Source organism: Betta splendens, chromosome 6 (genome assembly GCF_900634795.4).
Source record: "Betta splendens chromosome 6, fBetSpl5.4, whole genome shotgun sequence".
NCBI lineage: Eukaryota > Metazoa > Chordata > Actinopteri > Anabantiformes > Osphronemidae > Betta > Betta splendens.
The window spans coordinates 12390372-12410583 of NC_040886.2; the positions used below are offsets into that span (position 1 = coordinate 12390372).

Here is a 20212-nt window from a genome sequence, read left to right on the forward strand (position 1 = left end):
GAGTACAACTGCTCAAGCCTTCGGCCTTTAATTTATTGCCGTGGATCAATCAAGCGGTTCCAATGAGCCGCATCAATAATGGCGATCACGTATTGATGCAGGAGGAAGTGAGAAGGTCCTCGCGGCTCCGCGTTTCTCCCACTGCAGCCCGCGCGCAACAATAGAGTGAATGCATTATGAGCCCCGGATGACAGCCCGTCATTATGAGCAGTGCGCTCATGCTTGTGACTCACGAGCGCGCTTCATCCAGCCTCCCACTCCGCTCTGCACATGTCGTCTGCTGCTCCGCGCCGTCCTCCAGCCTTGCTGACGTCACAGGGGGCCGGCTTTCCTCCCTGCAGGGTGCGACCAGTCCGACGCAGAGGGCCCGGCTGCCATCAGCACCATCAGCGTCTTCACCGTCGTCGCCCCCCCCCCCCCCCCCCCCCCCCCCTCGCTCCCGTTACTCGCTCACATGCGCTCCGGCCGGAGCCGGTGCAGCCTCCGTGGATGCTCTGGCAGATGGAAGCAGGAATCGCTCCGCAAATAGAGCCTCACCGGGGAGCGCTAGCCCCACTTCTGAGCGCCGCTGCCTCTTACTTGGTGTGTGCCTTGGGCCAAAACAAGTTAGCGAAGAACCACAGGGAAATCAAATCTGGAATCATTAGATTGCACGGAAAATATCCAGGGAGAAGGAGGAATGTGTGCGTAAATACATATCGTTAGGGAAAATAGGTTGGTTTCTGGAGCTCGCCGCGTTCACCTCACATCACCCTGTGACCACACGCGAGGCCTCCTCAGGAGCTGTGAATGTGGAGAATGCGAAAACAAACGCAGCCATTTATCTTCTGGATGCCATTAGTGTGGTGATTGGATTACCCAAGATTCCCCCTTTTAGCCAGACGCGTTACATGATGCTTCACGGCTGGCTGGAAGGCAGCGAAAACCGAACCTCCACAGTGAAAGACATGAAACACCTCCTCCTGAATGCCTCTGCAGCGTCCTCACGGCGCTTTTTGCAGGACGCGGGTTAATTTGAGACGGACGTGTGCAATCGGCGAAGGATTAATTCTCCCGTCGAGGTCTGCGCGGAAAGCTGGGATTCATTGCTCGCAGCGTGCGAGAGGAGGCGAGAGACTGCCAGCGACTGAGTCAAAGCCCGTTGTGGCTCCTGAGCTATTTCTCCTTCCTTTTGCTTTTTCTGTCTGTCACGTTCTGACAGAGACAAACATTGTCTCCTCTTACTCCTTGTGTCCTTGAGCCAGTACTTTCCCCCCTTCTCCTCATTCCAGCTCAGTGCACGATATCAGTGTGGCTGATTCACCACCAGTGAAAGTCGTGATGAAACTCTGGGATGATTTTTATACACCAACCTCACAGTAACCGTGCAGCTCTGAATGACAGGGAGGACTCCACATAGGAGAGAAGGCCTCACACAAGGAGCCTCCAGCGGAGACATGAAGAATGGAGCATGCTAAGCTAAGAAACAGGCTTCAAAGAGCTGCTACATTATTAACACGCTCTCCCAGTTTGAAGTAGCAGCTAAACACATCGACTCCAGTGCAGGTGGGAGAAGGTGATGTTCTATTTAGCACGTCTTAGCTTCTATGGGCTTAAAATTGTGAAATGAACCCATGAAAAACAATGTGTTTGTATTTGTACATACACGAACAGATGCATGTTTACATTCTACAGTATATTATACTATATTACAGTATTATTATACACATTCCAGCGCCTGTTTAAAAACATAAACCTGCAGTAATAAGACAGATTTGGCTCCTTTGATGCGACAGCTGACAGAACACGCCTGTCTAGACTGTGTTAGCGTCAGCGCTGTAGGGTTTTACGTTACGGCCTATAAGACGAACCTCAGGGCTGCACTGTATGTACAGCACGTAGTACGGTTACCGATTAGTAGCAGCACATCTGATATCACACTGAGGCTCAGATGTCCTGTGTAGTGAATGAGGCAGCGATAAACACAGCCGCTCCCCGAGTCTGGCCCTGGATCAGCACCCCCACACACACCCCCACACACACACACACACACACACACACACACACACACACACACACACACACACACACACAGGAACTCGCATACCAAAAAAACACCAACCCTCCCTATTTTCGTCTTCCTTCCTCTCCTCCTCCCCGTCAGGGCTGAATAATCAGTGGGTCTACGTGCTGGAAATGCCTCCCATGGCTGACCTTAAAAGGCTGTCAAGAATCTGCTGATTTTAGCTTTCGGGCCTGAGACGGCTACCTCCTTTGCCTTTTACCTCCATCCCTGCAGCCTCCCCCCCCCCTCATCCCCTCCCTCCACCGCCACCGGCATCCTGTCTCTCATATTTCAAACAGGGGGAAAGGCCAGAGCTGCTCATTCAACAAAAGCCTTCTTGCTGTATGGATCCTACAGATAACACACAGTCTCAGTCTTAGTCTCTATTCAATGCAGGGTATTTTCTTTACGGTCTGTTTATACGTACATAAGCCCTGTACACTCAGTTTCCCAATATTTAATGCTGGGTTATAGTAAAACCACCGACTGTAACCAATATGTTGTAGCTTGAAGAAATAAGCTTCGGGGATAATTGAATATTTTCATCATGAGTTTGCAATAAATCATTTTTAGGCCTTCTGTCAGCTCTTATTTCTGCGGCCAAAGACGAATCCAGAAAAGGAGCGGATGATGGCGAGCACCTCGGTTGCCTCGCTGACCGCCCTCGTGCTTTTGAAGGGAAAAGCGCAGAAAGGCAGATTAAGGCCTGCTGTCATGATCAAAGTGTGACTCTGCATCAGGCTGTCGGCTTGTTTACACGTGTCTGGGTCCTGTGTCTCCGACGCGGGTACGAGAGCACGTACAGAAGTCAGTTTGCCTCGTTCGCCTTCGTTGAGGCTTGATGACGCGTCAGGGACAATTATCACAAATCTCCAAAGGAAATAGAGGTTTCTGTGTTAAATGCTCAACGCTTAAGAGCTCTGATGCTGTTTTTTGTGACACTGCGAGCTGTGACTCTGAGGTCGCCTTCGTCACGCTGGGATTTTAACACAGCGAAGCGCCGATGAGGAGCGTCTAGAAAACCGCAGTAGCTGCGCCGGACGGCTTCCACCGCTTTAACATTCTCTTTGGTTTAAACGGCGGCTTTAGAAGTCGTTCGGCGGAAGCTGCCGCTAAAGCAAACAGTCTCGTCGGGAGGCAACCTTTTGGACCGGACGCTGGGACGAATGAGTCTGGAAATGTGAACGTCCCAGGTACCCACAAATCAGGTTTCGCCCCCGTGCTGGATGCCGTCGCCTGGCTCAAATGAATACGCTCCAACCGAACAAACACATGGTCACGTTACAGATTTTTGCCGTTTCTAATGCTCCTACGAGCTAGGAACTCCACATCATTACCATCCTGGTCTCTCATCTCCACATGTGGTGCCACTTGTCGAAAGCAGAGCGGCTAATTAGAATGATTAGAGCTAGCTGCTTCCCTCGGCTGAAATTTTATTTTAATGAAATTTGTTATTCTAATGGAGCAAGAATAACAAATTGGAATTAGTCTTTTAGAGCATTTTATGCTGCTATCTTGCTGTTCACTTCCCTCCCCTGTTCCAGCTCGTCTGCTGCAGGTCATGGTCACAGGGTGAAACCAGCAACCGGCTCTCGTGAGCACGTAATTGCAGCGTGTGTGGTCTGTTTGGAGGCTGTTTGAAGGCCCTGATCCTCCAAACGCCAGCCAGCGTGAGCCCTGCAGTCCGCGGTGCAGACGGGGCCCGTCCACACGTCAGCGCTCTCGTTAACAGAACTTCTCACAGCAAAACGTGAGGCAACCGCCTAGAAGTGATGGACAGGACGGAGAAAAGCCTCTCAAATGAGCGTCAGCTCGGCCGAGAACGCTTTTAAGGACGCACATCTGGGCAACAGGTCCTCCAAGATCGTCCTCTTTGAAATCGCAGCGCCGTAAAAGAAGCAGAGTCTGCCACAAGAGCTAGTGGAAACAAGCAGAGCGGGGACTCGAACACAGTCATGCTGTTGCACGTCTCCTTCCTGTTATTGTGCCAAAGCGCCTCAGGAGCCTCCCCATCTGGAAAGCATAACTTTTAATGGTCACTTCTGGTAAGCGTGAAATCTACACATGCATCAGGACATGTTACAGCGTTTCTCGTCCGGCCTCTTTAAAGCTTAAAGAGATTGGCTTTATTTCATGTTACTTGAAAGATACTGATAAAAAAAGTTAAAAAAAAGATAAAAGCGGTTACATAGCGTACACAAACCTACATTTAAAACACACACACTCACACACTCTGCTCACTGGGGCTCATTCGCCAACACGTTGACCTTCTGTGCGAATGTACGATCTTCCCTCAGACACACAATTACAGAAGAGGGACCGTCTGGCGACAGTCGAGCGCGGCCGCTGTGTCACATGGCCTTTACAGGCAGACGCTCTCCCCCGGTCTCCCAGCCCACAGTGCTTTATGGCTCCAGTCACAGCCCAGATAGCAATCTCCTCATTGACTTGCTAACCGTATGCTAATTAGTAGCTGGGCTCGGGCTCGTCTTCTCATTCAGGTTGTACGAATGAATCTGTGGATGAATCGGTTTCATGACTTCATGCAAAATAATGGATGCTGCTCACAGTTTCACATTTTAACTTCTATCATTCAGAAATGATTGCTTGAATAATACACATTATGTTTGAAAAAACAGTTACAAAAGGGTAGAAAAGCATCTATAAAAACCAATCAGACCAAATGCATGACGCTTCATAACACTGTCCACACGCGACGCCTGCCTCAGGAGACCGGCAGCACGTTCTGCAGCGTCCTCCTCAGCGTCGCCCTCTCGTCGGGCTCGCTGTCGGGGACCATGGCGCCGCTCCGCTCGGCGCTCAGCCGCACGCCGGGCCTCTGCGCCCTCACGGCCCGCAGGCCCGCCTGCGTCACGTTCCTGCAGAAGTCCACCCGCACCTCCTCCAGGGCGCCGCCGTGCGCCACCACGGCGTCCAGGCTGCCGTCGGTGAGGCGCACGCAGTTCTCCAGGCGCAGGCGGCGCAGCCTCCGGCAGCTCCGCAGCACCGAGGTCACGTCGCGGTCGCAGATGTGGGCGCAGCCCGACAGGGTCAGCGAGAGCAGGTTGGGACACCTGCGGCACAAAGAGCACCTCCTCAGTTCTGGTCAGTTCAGGTCTGGGCCGTATGTGAATGAGCGACCAGGAGGCGGAAATGCGATCCGTCCAACGGCAGAGCGCTCTAAAAGCCACGGCGCTGGAGGTGATTCCCGCGGCGGCTGGAATCACCTCGAGCCTCACATTCCCACAGAGAGAAAGAGAGAGAGAGAGAGAGAGAGAGAGAGAGAGAGAGAAAGAGAGAGAGAGACACCCCGATGGCGGCAGATCAGGGATGTCACTCACTCACTCACTCACTCACCCACTCACTCACTCACTCACTCACTCACTCACTCACTCACTCACTCACTCACTCACTCACTCACTCACTCACTCACTCACTCACTCACTCACTCACTCACGCTGATGCACGTTACATAAAGCTTATATAATCTTACCACTTTACTGCATGTGAGCCGAACACATTCCAGTTGCCTGAGAGTGCGGAGGGCGCTGCCCCGGTGACCTGTGGACGCGGGACAGCGCCGCGGGCCCACGTGTCCCGCTGCACGGATGCATGATGGGACCGCTTAATGAGGAAAAACTAAAAAAAAAGTGGAGGAACGGTTTGTGTACACGACAGGAGCCTCGGCCCTATTTGCATAATGCACCTCCCCTCGCACGGTGCAGATCAGGGAGGTGATCTGATCGCCGGCCTTTTCACACCACAGCGAGTCTGCGAGTCTCAGTAGACGGATGGAACGCGCAAACTCTCACGCTGATCCCGATTTGCAGCCCGTGACGCGGGTTCGGAGCGTGGACGGGCCTGAGAAAGAGCGGCGACCTGTAATCATCCCCCTAATGACCTGCTTGGTTTGCTAACGGTTATTTTGTCTGGTCAAAAGATCCCGCGAACTGTAAAAAGGGCCATGACGCGCATTTAACATTCTGCCGCTTTGGTTTGTTAAGTGGCGGCGATTTGGTGACTCCGTTCGTTCGCAATCGAAAGCAGCTGTTTGCTGCGCGCCGTGAGCGGCGAAGGCCCAAATTATGACTTAAATACCACCCCGAGGAGCGGCCCAACCGGTTTACGATGGGACGTTTGTGTTTGGTGAAATGGAGCGCATCAAATTGAGCAATAAAACCACTCAGAGATATGATATACAAAAGCGGGTGTTAACGTCCCTGTGCCACGCAGCCTGACTCTGCGCGGATCATTCATGTTGCATAACTCCAACACCGTGACCTCAGGATAATCAAAGTGATTTAGTGGAGCCATCTGGCATAAGAGGACTATCGCCCTGGAAACCATGCTATAAAATGGCCCAAAGATACGCTAGGTTGTGTGGAGAATGAAAAGAGAGAGAGCGAGAGAGAGAGAGAGAGAGAGAGAGAGAGAGAGAGAGAGAGAGCGAGTTTGGCGTCAGAGCCTCATCCAGGAAGAGGCAGGCGCAGACAGACGCACATGTTCATTCCTCTGACAGCAACAAAGAGCCAATTGTAGGCTCCACCTGCCTGCGTAAATCTCCACTCTGCAGCTGACTGGGAGGGTCTGCGGCCAAATCGCTCTTTATCACCCCCCCGCACCCACCCACAGCCTCTCCGGGAGGCCCCGCCCACTTTGTCACGTGCACTCGCCTCCTTGGACTACTTGGGAGGGTTCCTCGCGATGCGACGAGGCTGCTTTAAGGCCGTGAGACGCGGCGGTCCAGGCGGAGTAGGTGGTTCTGGTTCCTGTCGTTCCGGAGCTCGCGCGTCTCACGTTTCACAATACGCGGAGCCGCCCCCCCCCCTTCGCCGTGTCGCGTCCCGGCCAGCTGCGGCCGCCAGGACCCTCGCATCGACGCTTATTACCGGCTGCCTTGAAGAAATTATCCAGAGACCTCATTACGCCCCCGCAGCACGCGCGCCACGCACGCGCGGCCCCGTCTTCAGTGGCCCGTCACATCCAGCTGTCGCATCAATCAACTTCATATCTGACCACAGTCCTATTAGTTAATAGAATCAGTCTCACGTCCCGCAGATGTGGCACTCGTCGCGTCTCCTTCGCCAAGTCTAAATGCACCATCTGCTTCTAATGGTTTTGTTTCTCGCTGCCTACAGCCAAACATGGCCGGTTTTTCTCAGCCATGTGCCTCTAAATGAAAACAGTTTGGTTCCCTGTGACGAGCGTGAACGGCCCTGAACAAAAAAAGAAACACATGATTGTGCTTGAAACACGTGTGACTAAAATAAATGCAATAATCAAGACAGGCTAAAGCACGAAAGCAAAATATTTTGACGTCACGTTAAAAGTTGTGCAGAACTGAGAAATTTGAGGAGGTTGAGCTCCACCGACACCAAATCATCCTGGCAACAGCAGCATCTTGCTACTGTAGATGCATCCCATTACACAACATATGTATGAACCAGGACCTGTTCCCCTTTTGAATTCATGTCTTTAACATTTTTACCCAGTTAAGTACAGTTCCTAAATTATTTTACAGGTTAAAGTTTTTATTTCAAAATGTTATGTATTTTTTTCAGCTTTGTTCGTTTTTGGGATTATAGGAAACCCATTAGAAATGTAACCATGTTCATTAGACTGTAGTTAAACTTTAGTCATAAAAACAGTGTTTGGTCCAACTTGTGTTGATCTTTAATTATGCCCATCAGAAGAATCATTTTCAGGTCATCGTTCCAAAATATACAACAAAGCGCAGGAAATCCACAGGCACACACTCACGTTTGGCAGACGCCGGCCAGGAAAGTGCTGACGAGGCGCTCGTGTTTGCTGCAGATGTCCTTCTGAAACGAGCTCTTGAGCCAGTCCTCGATGTTGCACACTTGCAGGACCCGGCTGGAGTGCCAGCAGATGGCCAGGTGACGCAGCGCGGCTCCCAGCACAAAGTTGTCCCACCTCAGCTCGCACGGGGAGCCGAAGCGCAGTAGGCTCCAGAGGCTGGGGTCCAGGAAGACCTGGCGCAGCCGGCGGCACGTGAGCGACAGGCTCCTCCGGCTGTCCTTGTCCAGGAAGGAGAAGAGGTGGAGGAGACACTCCCTGTTGAGCTGGGTGAGATGCATTTTGACCGGTCCCGGGACGGAGAGACGGGCCTCGTCCCGGAGGCGGCGACGGGCCTGCTGGTAGGCAGCGACAATGAGCCCATAGCCTGCATTGTGTGACCTAGATACATGATGCCTCCTCAGGCACATGCTGCAGGCCTGCACATATAAGGCCGTGGAGCGCGCGCGGGGGGGGGGGGGGGGGGGGGGGGGGGGGGGGCTATTTTGGGAGGACAACTGCCGGTACGGTCAAAGATGGAAGTGTTGGAGCCACGCGCTCCCTCTCCATCTGTCGCGGCTCTCAACAGGCAGCGAGCGCCAACGCAGACGCAAGCTGGAGAAAGGCCTCGCCGGCGTGCTGCGGTACGGTACAACGCTGCGATAATGGCGATGAGGTCTCCCATAGTTCAAATACCAGCGATCCGGTCCCGGCCCAGCCGTGAACGCGTGTGCGGTGACACACGGGTGCTGTTTCCAGCCGCGTTACTCGAGCAGGTGCAGATGCAAAAACGTGTCAGCCTCAAACTATTGTGTGAATGTCTACTATGTCCTGAGAGAATCTTTATGCTGCAGAGTCCCAGTTTATTCCATTATGCTACTACAGCATAGTGGATAGAATTAAAGCCAGCACAAAAGAAAACCACAACTTTGTTGTTGTTTCCTGTGTCGCATCCAACATAATTAGAGCCTAAGATCGTAGGTTAAACCATGACTGCATGAGTGTGAGTGCACACGATCATGCAAGAATTTGCCTGGAGGAACAAAGAGCTGTGAGTCGTGCGCGTTGACATTGCTCAGCTGGATCAGAGCCGGGGCGACGGCACGAGGACTGCGCTATGCCGCGTTACCTGTTCTGTTCCACATGTTATCAGAGGCAGGACATGGGGAAATGCCACCGTTGGGAGGTTGGTCACAGTCTGTACCGTGACTCACTGTCATGACGTCCTCGAGTGAACCTGCGATCGGGTAAACACAGGGCAATGTGAGCTTATTATTAGCAGCTGTGAGGCGGCCACGGCGAGATAAAAAGGCCCGGGTGGGGGTTGTGTGGTGGTGGTGGTGGTGGAGGGGGGGGGGGGGGGGGGGCGTTTGTGCTGGTAACGGAGCGGCGCGGCCACAGCCACCTGTGAGCGGGCGGCGCGAGGAGCAGCAGCTGTTCCTCCGCATACAGGAGCGCCTGTTCCAGTCGGAGCGGGGAGGCTGACTGGCTGGCACGTGTCCCGAGGGGAGCTTTTATGCACGCGTGTGTTTCTGTGTGGGCGGGTGGAGAGAAGAAAAACAACAAAAAACGGTTGCTAAAAAGGTTTGTTAAGGTCACACCGAGCTGGAGCGACTGTTATTCTCCATTAGAGGCTATAATAAGGGTGTGGGGATAATTCTTTTGGCCACATAAACACAAAATGTTTCATGTTTCTGAAGATCTCAAGAGTTTTTATATGATTAAAAACAGTTCTTGAAAATCCTGAAAGACACCAGTTTAAAAGGGAAATGAAGCAAAACCTGTACTGAAAACCGGTAAATTGTGTTATTTTTGCCACTGTCCACAGTTGTAGCTCTGTTACAGATCATCATGGATTTCACGTCCTGCTACACAGAATAAAACATTTATTGTTTTTGGACAAAAAAAAAACAAAAAAACCCAGCAAACTTTAAAAAAACAGGTTCTCTGGTATATTTTGTCATTTTCTTAAAACATGTTGGAAAAAGAAAAAGCAACTGGGGTTAGCATTTAAATCCACTTTATATCATGAAAATGTTGCACCGATACAGACAAAACTATTTCAGAATGGTCGTTTCTTTCACATTGGTTGTGGTCATGAAGTTAAAACAGCTTTCTATCGCCCTAATGAGCACTTGTCAGTCAGTAAATGCATTGCATTCTAAATCCTAAAACCTCCACTAATATATAATAAAACATATGCAAAGGGCTTTTAAACATTGGGAGTAGAAAACTTATGGAAACGTAAAACATCAGAAATTTCAAATATTGTTTACGACAGTGTGTTGACAAAGACTCTCGTCAGTCTAAGCTAAACGTTGGACCATCTGAGGTTTTCCAAGGCTAAAGCTTTACTTTATTACTTGAAACGATCACCTTTGGAATCTATGACATGTGGTGAGGTCTACCTCATCTGAGGATTACAACATCGAGGAAATAAATGCACAACGAAAGTCATACTAAAAATCAAGCAGCAAAGTACACGTGATCCCATCATGCAGATCACCGAAACGAAACAGCTGCACGTACGATAAATGTGAAAATTAACTATCATAATCAAGCACTGTGATAAATGTGATTGAGGTGAAGCCGACGTGGAGTGAGGAGCTGCTCTGAGGCAGTAAGGATGACAGAATCATTGTCCAACAGTCTGTGCAGCTTGGCTAGCTTCCCCCGGTGCAGCCTTGTCTGAGGTATCCATGTCTGCCGCCGCCACAGAGGCGGTGGCAGCTTGTTCCGGTGCAGCCCGGTCACCGCCTGCACTTTGCGGGGTGGCGTTATCTGGCGCTTTCTCATTCAAGGTTACCATTTGTGAGGCTGCTGCATCCATCAAAACACTGTTTGTGGCAACCTTGTCCAGAGCGACCGCTCCTGAGGAAGCACTGCCCGTGGGCGCCGTGTCCGCGGCCGCTGGTCTTGCGGGCGTGCTGTTCGTGGCGGTTCTGTCTCCAGGACCTTGACCAGTCCTCTCCACATAAAAGAGGATATAAGCCTTGGCCTTCCTCACCGTGTCCTCACTGGTCAGAGTCACTGTGCTGTCATTGAAGTGGTACCAGCGGCCCTCATGGCTGCCATATGCTGTATAATGGCCTGACCCAACCCTGTGAAGACAGACATATACACTATATCATGCTCTGCTGTCTGGCTTCTAGGGGGATAAAAGCTTCATTTTCTTTATCTGAAATAAAAAGGGCACATTCAAGCTAACTGCAGCAGCACAGCATCGCCACTTAGAGGGCAAAGATATAGCAGCAGCACTTTGATCAAGAGCTCCTCTTAACATATTGCGAGCGCTTTTCAAGGACCCTCAGCCTGATGTAGTTCAGCATTTCAGGCAATATGAATTTTTAAACTGCAGCTGTCCACACAGCTTTCTAGCAAATAGGATCTGAATGACATTCTAGTGACTGGGTGACTCAGTTGATGCTGGCACTGGCAGAGTTGGCTGAAAGACAACGTACAGATTTATGACAGCTGAGCATTCAAAGAATTATTGATGGGTGCAACTAGTAATTATTTTAGTAAGGTGATAAAAGAGAGTGCCCCACCCAAATCCGCACAAGGCTGCTGTATTGTTTTGTTTAAAACAAACAAACTAATTTGAGCATCTTTGATAAATTAAATTATCCATTTCTGTTCTTAAATTAAAAACTTTAGCTAATCGTTATAACGGAAATAGAAAAATAACATTAGACAAGAAACATAGAGCCAGCCATAAAGCTGTAAAATATTTACTCACCCAGAGCCGTGATGTACTACAACAGCAACAAGGTCATAGACGCAACTGCCTGGTAATGAAATCTCTGGCTGCAAATGTCGAAAAGCAAGATGACAATTTAGTGATGACTCATTAATAACCACTTCTCCCACAGGTTTGAAAAGATGACAACCTGAAGAAGGTAAATTCCAGCTTTACTGTAACTTTGTGTCTACTGTCAAGGTGTGAGGCTATAGAATCGCAGTACAACAGCGCCCCCTAAAGCCAGATGGATGAACTACTAATTCACCTTTGACACAGAAAGAGCAGAGCCTTTACAAATGCAAGTACTATAACTTATCAAGCATATGCCCTATACATGGTAATAAAACACTAGCTGTGAGCGCCCTGACCAGAGATCTGCCACTAAACAAGGTGCCACCAAGTGATCCCAGCATTAAATAATAAATGAACAACAGCTGGTTCTGCAGCACACACCAGCCAATACACTTCATTATTTATTTAAGTCCATTCCAGTTTTGTAAAGTCCACACTTTAAATGTACAATACATCTTTTCAATACAATGCCCATGATTTGTCATTAGTATGTCTTTTTTTCTGTTTAGTTTTTGAATGAATGAGAGGAAATTGTGACCCAAATGTTTGATTTTAAGCAAAATAATTTCTCCTGGAATATTTCCTATCCATAATCAGAGAATAAAAATGGTCATGGCTTGTTGATTTAAAAAGAAAAATGTATTCTTTATTTTCAATACTTCAATACTATTGATGTAGTTGGTGTTTTGAAACTATATCTCACCGCAGCTAATGGTCACAGAGCTGTGAAAAACTCAAACTGCTTTCCTATTTTTGCATAAAGCATTAGTGAGGTAATTACTGTGTCATCACCGGATATATATATATTCTGTTTTCGACTTACCTCAAGTAAGAAACCCCTCATGTCCAGATCTATCAGTGGAAACTCTACGTAGGTGTCCACCTTGTTTCTCAGAAATGCTGTCCAGTGAAACCTTTTAAGGTGCAGGCACAAAACCTACAATTATGAAATAAAACCTCCAGTTACTCTAAAACAACCTGTCTTTGCTTTCTAAAATACAATAAAGTATCAGGTTAAATTGTAATGAAATAACTTGCGCCTCCTACTTTTGGCAGCTTCTGGATCCAAAATTTTTTTGTTGATTTCTGTCGCTTTTTACATTTATGGCAGTAATACAGCTCAGTTTCATCAAGTTCTTCCAGGTCAGTGAAGCTGTGTAAACAGTCTATCAAAAAATATAATAATAAAAATATAATAATATCAGCAGGACACAATTAGAAAAAAATTATTGTCACAATGGAAACTTACCACGTAAGGTGCATGCCGGACCTGGTTCTTGGTCCTTACTTCGTTTTTGTCTAAACTGGCTGGGAATGTCTAAGGATAAATCTGTTTTTCAAAAAATAATCAGTCTTTATGTTTATTGTAAAAATGGGGAAAGAGAAAATGCTGAGCCTTGCAGCTCAGTTGTCTTACCAAGAAATGGATCAAATTTACGTGATTCTGTTCCACATATCAGGCAGTTGACTTCATTTTGAAGTATACCACCAAAAATGGATGTGACAACACTGGAAGTTCCGTTTCTGCAAAAAACCAAACAAAAGAAAAACGCCAACAGAGCTGATTTTAACAACATTTAGTTATTCTTTACGCAATGTAAAATAAATACTGCACAAAAACGAAAACAGGAAGGTCACATAATCATACATGCAGCATTTGCTCTCAGTGGTGGAGAGTCTGACCCCATCCTGAGGTGAGACTGAGAGAGACGCCCCATTACGACTGCACTGCAGCTCCCTGTGGAGGTGGTCCAGCAAGTAACGCATGAACTCATGAGCATCCTGCTGCTGATACCCCCTGGGTATAAAAACAAAACACACGAGTGAACCTAATAGATTTTGTGCGAAGCCCGTAATGCATCTTTTTGATCTACATTATGGTGTTAGGTTACCTGAAACTCGGCATGATTTTCCATATGGCATAAAATAAGGAGTCTGGACTAAAGGCGGTCTGATTCCCTTGCCACAGGGAACAAAGAGTTTTCCTAAACTCCTCCACCAAAGACCTGTTGACATAAAACAGCCAGATTAGACATCAACACTAAACCCTACAGCTTCTCTCAACAAACCTTAAATAAATCAGTCTAAATCAGTTTTTGCATTCCAGTTGCTCTCAAAGCCCCGCAAACTGTCCCTCCTCCAAAATGGGACCTTACACACTGTTGTCCCCTTGGCTGCGGGTGTGGTACATCCTTCTTCCTGCTGTCTTACCACTGCGTAGAGCCACCGCAGGCAACTCCTTGAAAAAACAGCTGAACTGTTCAATGTTGCTGTGGAAGAAACACATGTTTAGTGACAACATGGCTCAGAAGATATGCAACATTATCTAAAAACACAAACACATGTAACAAAGTAATCTGTTAGCCACACACGCTTACAGTAATAATAATTACTGCACACACTACTCTAGTCCAGTAGAAAGCAGACAAATGTGTGTGAGGGAAATCTGGTCTTTATCTGTGTCTTGTTTCCAAGCAGCCTGTGTAATCCCCAACTGTGCCCCAGACTGCATTAATAAAGGATGACTGGTCGTGGGGCCCTGGCTCCATAGGGGCAGAGCTAAACAACCATGTTGCAAACCCAGTTTACCTCCCACATACCTCCTCAGAGCAGAGCCTTACCTCAGAGACTGGAGAATGGCGTTCATGAAGCATGTGTTGCCCAAGTTCCTCAGACCTGTAGCACCTAAAGCGGCTCCATCCTAAGAGAGATAAACATCGGTATATACAGCAAAATATATTTTTTTAATGTCTTCAAAAAAATACATTTTACAAATCAAGACTTGAAACATAAATGATCACTGCAGTCACTTACATTGTCCTTCAACACTTTGTTATCTGCAGCAGGACCTTCCTGGAGTTTTCTCTTCCTTTGCCGCTCACCCATCAATGCTGAGCTGCAAGTTCAGACAATCCTGTGAATCTACTGAACATGTTTTGAATAAAGCATCTTAAATTGGTGATGACAGTGTAGAAGAGCTAAGACCAGAGGGTGTACTTACTGTTCTAGACTTTGAAGATGCTCCCTCACCTTGTGCACCTGTCCGAGTTTGGTGTCATTGACAGCAAAGTCGTCACATCTGTAACTATAAAAGCCGAACTGATTGAAACAGAGGTACATTTGAAACACAACGCATTTATTGATGCTGAGTACCTGATAAATATATGTCTGCTGTTTTTAAAAACCATATAGCAAGCTTATAAGAGCAAGTGTTATCCATCACATACATACAAAAATGTAGATCTTTTCTAATTAAGATGAGCATTTGTGAACAAAGCCACAGAGATGTAAAATTTCCAAATTAACTGTTATGCTTCAGTCAATTGTTGGAGATTGCTTAAAACATATTTGTTTGGCACTACCACAGAATAACAATCTTGTGACTAAGGTTTTTATGACTGGACTTGTGCCGAGCCCAGCCATGAGTCACAGACCGTAAACACACAGGCTGGCCATGAAGAATGAAGGAGATACTTGAATCATTAGCGAAATGTTTGAGCCTAACAGATCCAGCCACCGTGAACTTCCAGACTGACCATTAAAGACACTTACCAAAATACACTGTAGTTGCTGCAGTCCATGCAGACAGAATGATGGGATTTCTCCTTCTCTTGCTTCTCACCTTTCCTTTGGCTAATGCCAAAGGACTGGCTCTCCTCAAAGTGTTTCTTTGCATGTCCATTCACATATCTACATAGGAATACATTATTTTAGAGCACACAAAAACACATCAAATAACACAAATGAACCTCAATTATATTATAAAATGAAAGTGTATTCTTTAAGGTAAATAATAGCTCTGGACACTAGATTACACCCTTTATTTCCTTACAAGTTCTGGAAACCCAACACGATTACAACACAGACTACGACAACAAAAGTAGTAGCTTGTAATCACACACACCCCTGCTTCAGCAGTAGAACGTCAAGCAAACTCTAAATGGTCCGCCAGCCCCTTGTATTTTGTATGGAGATTATTTACCAGTGAAATGTGGTTTCTACTTTGAGCACAGCTTTAGCTAGTGGACAGCAAACAGTTACCTTCCACAGTGAACCATCAAACAGGTGAGGCAGATCCATGGGCTCTTGTTAGACCTGCAAACTGCAGAGAAAAGGTGCAGATGTGCGATTAGCGTCAGTTTCACACGTTACAGTCATTTGTCTTTGTATAATGTGGATCAAACGTCTGCTAACGCTGAATGTCCTTGTGATGCTTTCGCGCTGACCTGCAGCTATCAGTGTCCGTCAAGCTGACACGAATGACGCAGGGGCAGCAGCCTGGGGGTCCCACAGACCGCTCTACTGTCCCCTGACGCCGGCTACCGTGAAGTGAATGAAGGGGTGACTAACACTCACCGTTGCAGCACCAGGAGGACGGAGCGCCGTTGGGGAACCTGGAGGAATCGACAGCACAGCTCAGGTTTGAGTTCAGATGAGGGCACTCCATCAGTTGATAGTGAGCAAGCAGTAGCCAACGCTGCGACCCGGGCGGTACCAGAACCAAGGCACCTAACTACAGTCGTAGCCAATCAAACTAAACTAGCTAGCTAACCTTAGCTGGCCAACTACTTCTGTTGCGAACGCACGTTTTCCTGTCTTTGCTAATGCTAAGTCGTTTGAAAGCTGCTAACTATCTTTGCTGCGTATCTTCCGTGCAGTACTTCATAGAAAACAAGGGTAACGCTTCTTACACCCCGGCATCCTGTAGAATTACAACAGCAACGTTATCTTTGGGGTGTTAGGTACCAGATAACTACTGGCGTTTGTCACAAACAAATGGAAACAACTTGAGGAAGTGACGTCGTGTCTGCCGGCTCGCCCGTTTGCCAACAACGAACCAAAGATGAAACATTTTTGAGAGATATATTTCCTTCGCTTACTCTCCCCCTTCCGCCCACAGCAACCGTACAGTATGACTGTTAATTCTTACCTACAGCCCCAGTCGTCATTTTATAGTGTTTCTACCTAAAGCCATTTGTATAATCCCGTATTTAATGTAGTTCAACTATACTGTGAGACGCTTGCCTGGAAGTAGCGCATGCGCGTTGTTGTTAACGCCTTTGCTTCACACTGTATTACTAACTATGTAATAGTAATAACGGTGAAAACTGTCTTTAAAATAATAAATATATAACTCAGTAGCTTTTCAGCTGCAGTCCGTCAACAGGTCAACAAGAAACAACGAGTTGTGACCACCTGAAATCATGTACGCTTCGTCCTGTTTATTTAGCTAAAACACAGTTTTCCTTATTAAAAAATGATGTACAGATGAGTGAAATAAGAACATAGTTTCTTTTACTTCTTTCTTTCATTTGTATTCAATGTTCTAAAATGAGGAAGTCAATTTTTTCTAACTTCCAACGTTAAATCATAGTTAAATCAACGTCATAATTACGGCTGAATGACCGCTGGACTATGTGTTGATTTTTAAAAGTGAATCCACGTTGATCGAGCAAAGTTATTTGAACGTCTTGCAGTCAACGCTATTAAACGCTAGCCTTAAACGTCACAATAACAACTGACATTATTTCAATAATTTTTTTGTAAATTTGTAACCTTTTTACGACCATTAGCATTACATGTTGTTCACAACAATAACTGACATTTTTTCAATTTCAACCATATTTTAACGTTAGGCCGATTGTGTGCCTGCTGAGTTTGCTTTAGCGTGGGGCAACAAACAAGTGAAACAAAAGTAGAGTTGATCATTTATTCATAAAAAATGCACAGTGATAAATCACAGACTTTTTTTCCAACTGACTAAACAATTAACAGTTTATTTCAGCTCTTAGTTGGTTTCATTAAACTTTGAGTAAACAGTTTTATTTCCATTTTTGGATTATATTGAAAGCACCAGATGACATATACAACTAAAGAAACATGATGTTGAACTTGCTGAAACAAAAAAACAAAACAAAAAAAAACTGTAATGACTGTTAGACACATTAGTAAAAAAAAAATCTACATACGCAGTCATCAGTTGATATGTTTGATATCAAGACCAGTAGAGTAATGACCCACAACCAGGCTGGTAAAACACATGTCGGTGTCAAGGTGACATCATCATCTAAGCCATTTCAGTCGCCTGCTCCTGCAGAGGTGACTCCACCTGAGGCTCTTTAGCCTTAGCTTTCCCCTTCTTCTTGCTGTTCTTCTTCCTAAAGACGCGCCGTCAACAAGGAACCAGTCAGACGAGCATCACTCAGTGAACTCACGCAGGGATCAAGCTTTTGAGCTGCAGTCCGTCATCAGGTCAATAAAATCAACGTACAATACCTACTTTGACTTAACAGACAAGACGATCACTGTGATGAGGACAGCGGCGATAATGATGGCAAGCACAATTCCACAGATGAGGGCTGTTGAAAGTAGAAGAGATACAACATGAATAATTAACAAACCCTTTAGTTGCAGCTAATTAGAAGACAGTTCTGGACAAAAACGTCAGGATTAAAGCAGGCGTAAATAACAATTAATTAGCTTTTTTATACATATACTACTTTAATACTAATACTTTTGACATAAGATATTTTTTAATTACTGACCTCTCTGTGTGACTACTTACCAACAGGAGTGTCTGAATCAAGTTCCTCCGCTTCATCCCCATCAACTTAAAACCAAAGCAATCGAAATGTAATTATTGGCGAGTTTTGAAAGAAGCATTTTATAATAATGTGACTGTACAAACAGTAGGAAAGGGAGACGTGTGCTCACCGTGGATGCCAGCACAGGTGGAATTGCACAGAGCAAACGTGGGGAATCTGTTACCATTTCCATGACATCCAGTCCAAGTGAACATTTTGCATTTGTCATGAATGGGATCATAGTAGAATGACGGGATTTTCACACTGCAGTCGCCTGAAGCCTTTTTGTAGAGGCAAGCTTTGGATGCTGCAAAGTGAAGCGTCATTATATTTCACATCATGTTAATTCAGTCATAGCAGTGATTGGAGGTTATTAGTCTCAGTCTCAGTTTTCCCCATCAGCGGTGCAGCAGTGCTGCTCTTTCACCACTTGGTGGTGTATCGCTAACGCTGCATGAGGAAAATGGACTCAACCAATGTCAGCACACAGAACAGCAGTGGCACTGAAGACGTGTAGGTTCTGCAGCCACAACTGAACACTGAAATGCACTTGAGGCAGATGATTCATTCAGGTCCGTTACACCAGGGAGATAAAGTAGTGTTTCCTTTTATAGCCCTGAGGCTCATTAAACTCTGTCATTAGTGATTTCATGTTCAAAGTCCTCCCAGCCAAGAGGGAGAACACTGTACTACCGCTTTACTTTAGCTGATTTCACTCTTGCTGTAATATCAGTTTTGCTAATGTGTGAAAATGACTTTAAATTCTTAATTTAAAAGTTACCATCCGTGGGGTAGATCTCCTCTGCTCTGGCAGAGCAGTTCTTTATACAATCCTTGTCCGATCTGAACCGGTTGGCGTTTCCTCCTTCGCCCTTGTATATGAACGGGTTGCACTGACCAGTGGTGGAGTTATAAAACAAAAAGGCCAGGAACTTTGTGCCTGAACCTTCATCATATTTCAAATTGCAGAATTCTGAGGAAGGATAAAAACGAGTTAGATGCAAAGCCACTAACACTACATTTTGAACAGAAGTACTGTTGGCTGATCATTAACAATCGCCAGCCGTCTCTTAAATAATATTTAACCACGATCATCACCAGAGACCCACTCCCTCTTTTTATGACAGCAATAATAAAAGTCATTTATGACATGTTCAGTCCTCCCGCCTTTCAGGGATTTCACAAAAGGAACTGGTTGCGAACCATTTAAAAAAATCTAGATTATTTTGGATGCTCAACGTTTGGGCCTCACTAAGAATGTTTACGGCCGTGAGGTGATGAGCTGCAAGTTTCGGCTGATTATGCAAATAACAATCAGGCTCAGACAGAAATGATCTCTGTGTTTAAAGGTGTGTAATTATAGGGAAAGGAGTTGTCCTGTCAGCTTAGCACAATCGTTAGCAGAGGGTAAATAACATTTCCAGCAGAGCTAATGGAGACTAAACACCAGCTCTCCTCTTCCTTTCTCCCAGTAAAGACAATCATTGTTGGCTTCAGTCGGAAGTTGGAGCGTGAAAATGAAGCGAATAACAAAGGTGAATACGATCACATCCTGCTGAGAGAGGCAGTCCTGACATGGACAATGGAGCAAAAGCACTTGATATCAAATCTATTGATTTCTAATTGTAAGAGAAATCATAAGTACTAATTCTCCATGTCGCTGTGAAAGGCCTGAAGTTGAAGCACTTTTCCTTTGATTCAGTTCAGTCAGACGAAATTAAAAAATAAATAAAAATTCACATTTATGAATCACAAGCTTTGCAATCATGTTTTTTTTAATAAAACCAGCTGGACGTACCTGGAACAGCTGAATGGCTGAGGTGGAGCGCCACCAAGCACAGGCCCAGCAGCAGCAGGTGCTTCATCTCGCTGCGTGTCTTTGTTCTGTCTCTTCCGGAGTAAAGCCAGCGAGGGCTGTAAAATATAGTGGGATGGGGCTGTGGTGGCTGACCTTTGGAATGACGTTTCACTGAC

The 20212-nt window shown here is 46.4% G+C and overlaps 3 protein-coding genes across 4 annotated transcripts; all 3 read right to left on the reverse strand.

Moving 5' to 3' along the window:
- Positions 1 to 4147: 4147 nt before the first annotated feature.
- fbxl22 (F-box and leucine-rich repeat protein 22) lies at positions 4148 to 8252 on the reverse strand. The gene is given in 3 exon segments (XM_029154783.2): positions 4148 to 5118; positions 7805 to 8180; positions 8183 to 8252. Coding segments are annotated over 3 exon segments (795 nt in total). The 3' UTR covers positions 4148 to 4769.
- Positions 8253 to 9709: 1457 nt separating this feature from the next.
- On the reverse strand, positions 9710 to 16495 carry usp3 (ubiquitin specific peptidase 3). Of its 2 annotated transcripts, none has more exons than XM_029154535.3 (15): positions 16011 to 16495; positions 15696 to 15756; positions 15207 to 15344; positions 14656 to 14739; positions 14469 to 14550; positions 14276 to 14355; positions 13811 to 13924; positions 13547 to 13660; positions 13303 to 13452; positions 13072 to 13178; positions 12904 to 12984; positions 12702 to 12820; positions 12478 to 12591; positions 11580 to 11647; positions 9710 to 10941 (listed from the first exon to the last, which is right to left on the reverse strand). In XM_029154535.3, exons 1-15 carry the CDS (start codon positions 16099 to 16101, stop codon positions 10476 to 10478), a joined length of 1869 nt encoding a protein of 622 aa, XP_029010368.1. In that variant the 5' UTR covers positions 16102 to 16495; the 3' UTR covers positions 9710 to 10475. The 2 variants fall into 2 exon arrangements, with proteins under 2 accessions (XP_029010368.1, XP_029010369.1); XM_029154536.3 differs by lacking the exon at positions 16011 to 16495 and adding an exon at positions 15881 to 15978.
- On the reverse strand, positions 16025 to 20154 carry si:dkeyp-73b11.8 (BPTI/Kunitz domain-containing protein). Its single transcript, XM_029154537.2, has 7 exons — positions 20037 to 20154; positions 19020 to 19211; positions 18369 to 18545; positions 18220 to 18264; positions 17935 to 18013; positions 16954 to 17812; positions 16025 to 16048 (listed from the first exon to the last, which is right to left on the reverse strand). Exons 1-6 carry the CDS (start codon positions 20101 to 20103, stop codon positions 17722 to 17724), a joined length of 651 nt encoding a protein of 216 aa, XP_029010370.1. The 5' UTR covers positions 20104 to 20154; the 3' UTR covers positions 16025 to 16048; positions 16954 to 17721.
- Between the last annotated feature and the right edge of the window lie 58 nt (positions 20155 to 20212).

Coding starts and splice junctions, on each gene's coding strand:
- si:dkeyp-73b11.8 (XM_029154537.2), bottom strand. CDS start 20,103: ATGAAGCACCTGCTGCTGCTGGGCCTGTGCTTGGTGGCGCTCCACCTC. Junction 19,212..20,036: donor CAGCCATTCAGCTGTTCCAG/GTACGTCCAGCT, acceptor ATCCTTCCTCAG/AATTCTGCAATTTGAAATAT. Junction 18,014..18,219: donor TGATTCAGACACTCCTGTTG/GTAAGTAGTCAC, acceptor TACTTTCAACAG/CCCTCATCTGTGGAATTGTG.
- usp3 (XM_029154535.3), bottom strand. CDS start 16,101: ATGGAGTGCCCTCATCTGAACTCAAACCTGAGCTGTGCTGTCGATTCC. Junction 14,356..14,468: donor ACAAAGTGTTGAAGGACAAT/GTAAGTGACTGC, acceptor TATCTCTCTTAG/GATGGAGCCGCTTTAGGTGC. Junction 12,985..13,071: donor TAAATTTGATCCATTTCTTG/GTAAGACAACTG, acceptor TTTGAAAAACAG/ATTTATCCTTAGACATTCCC.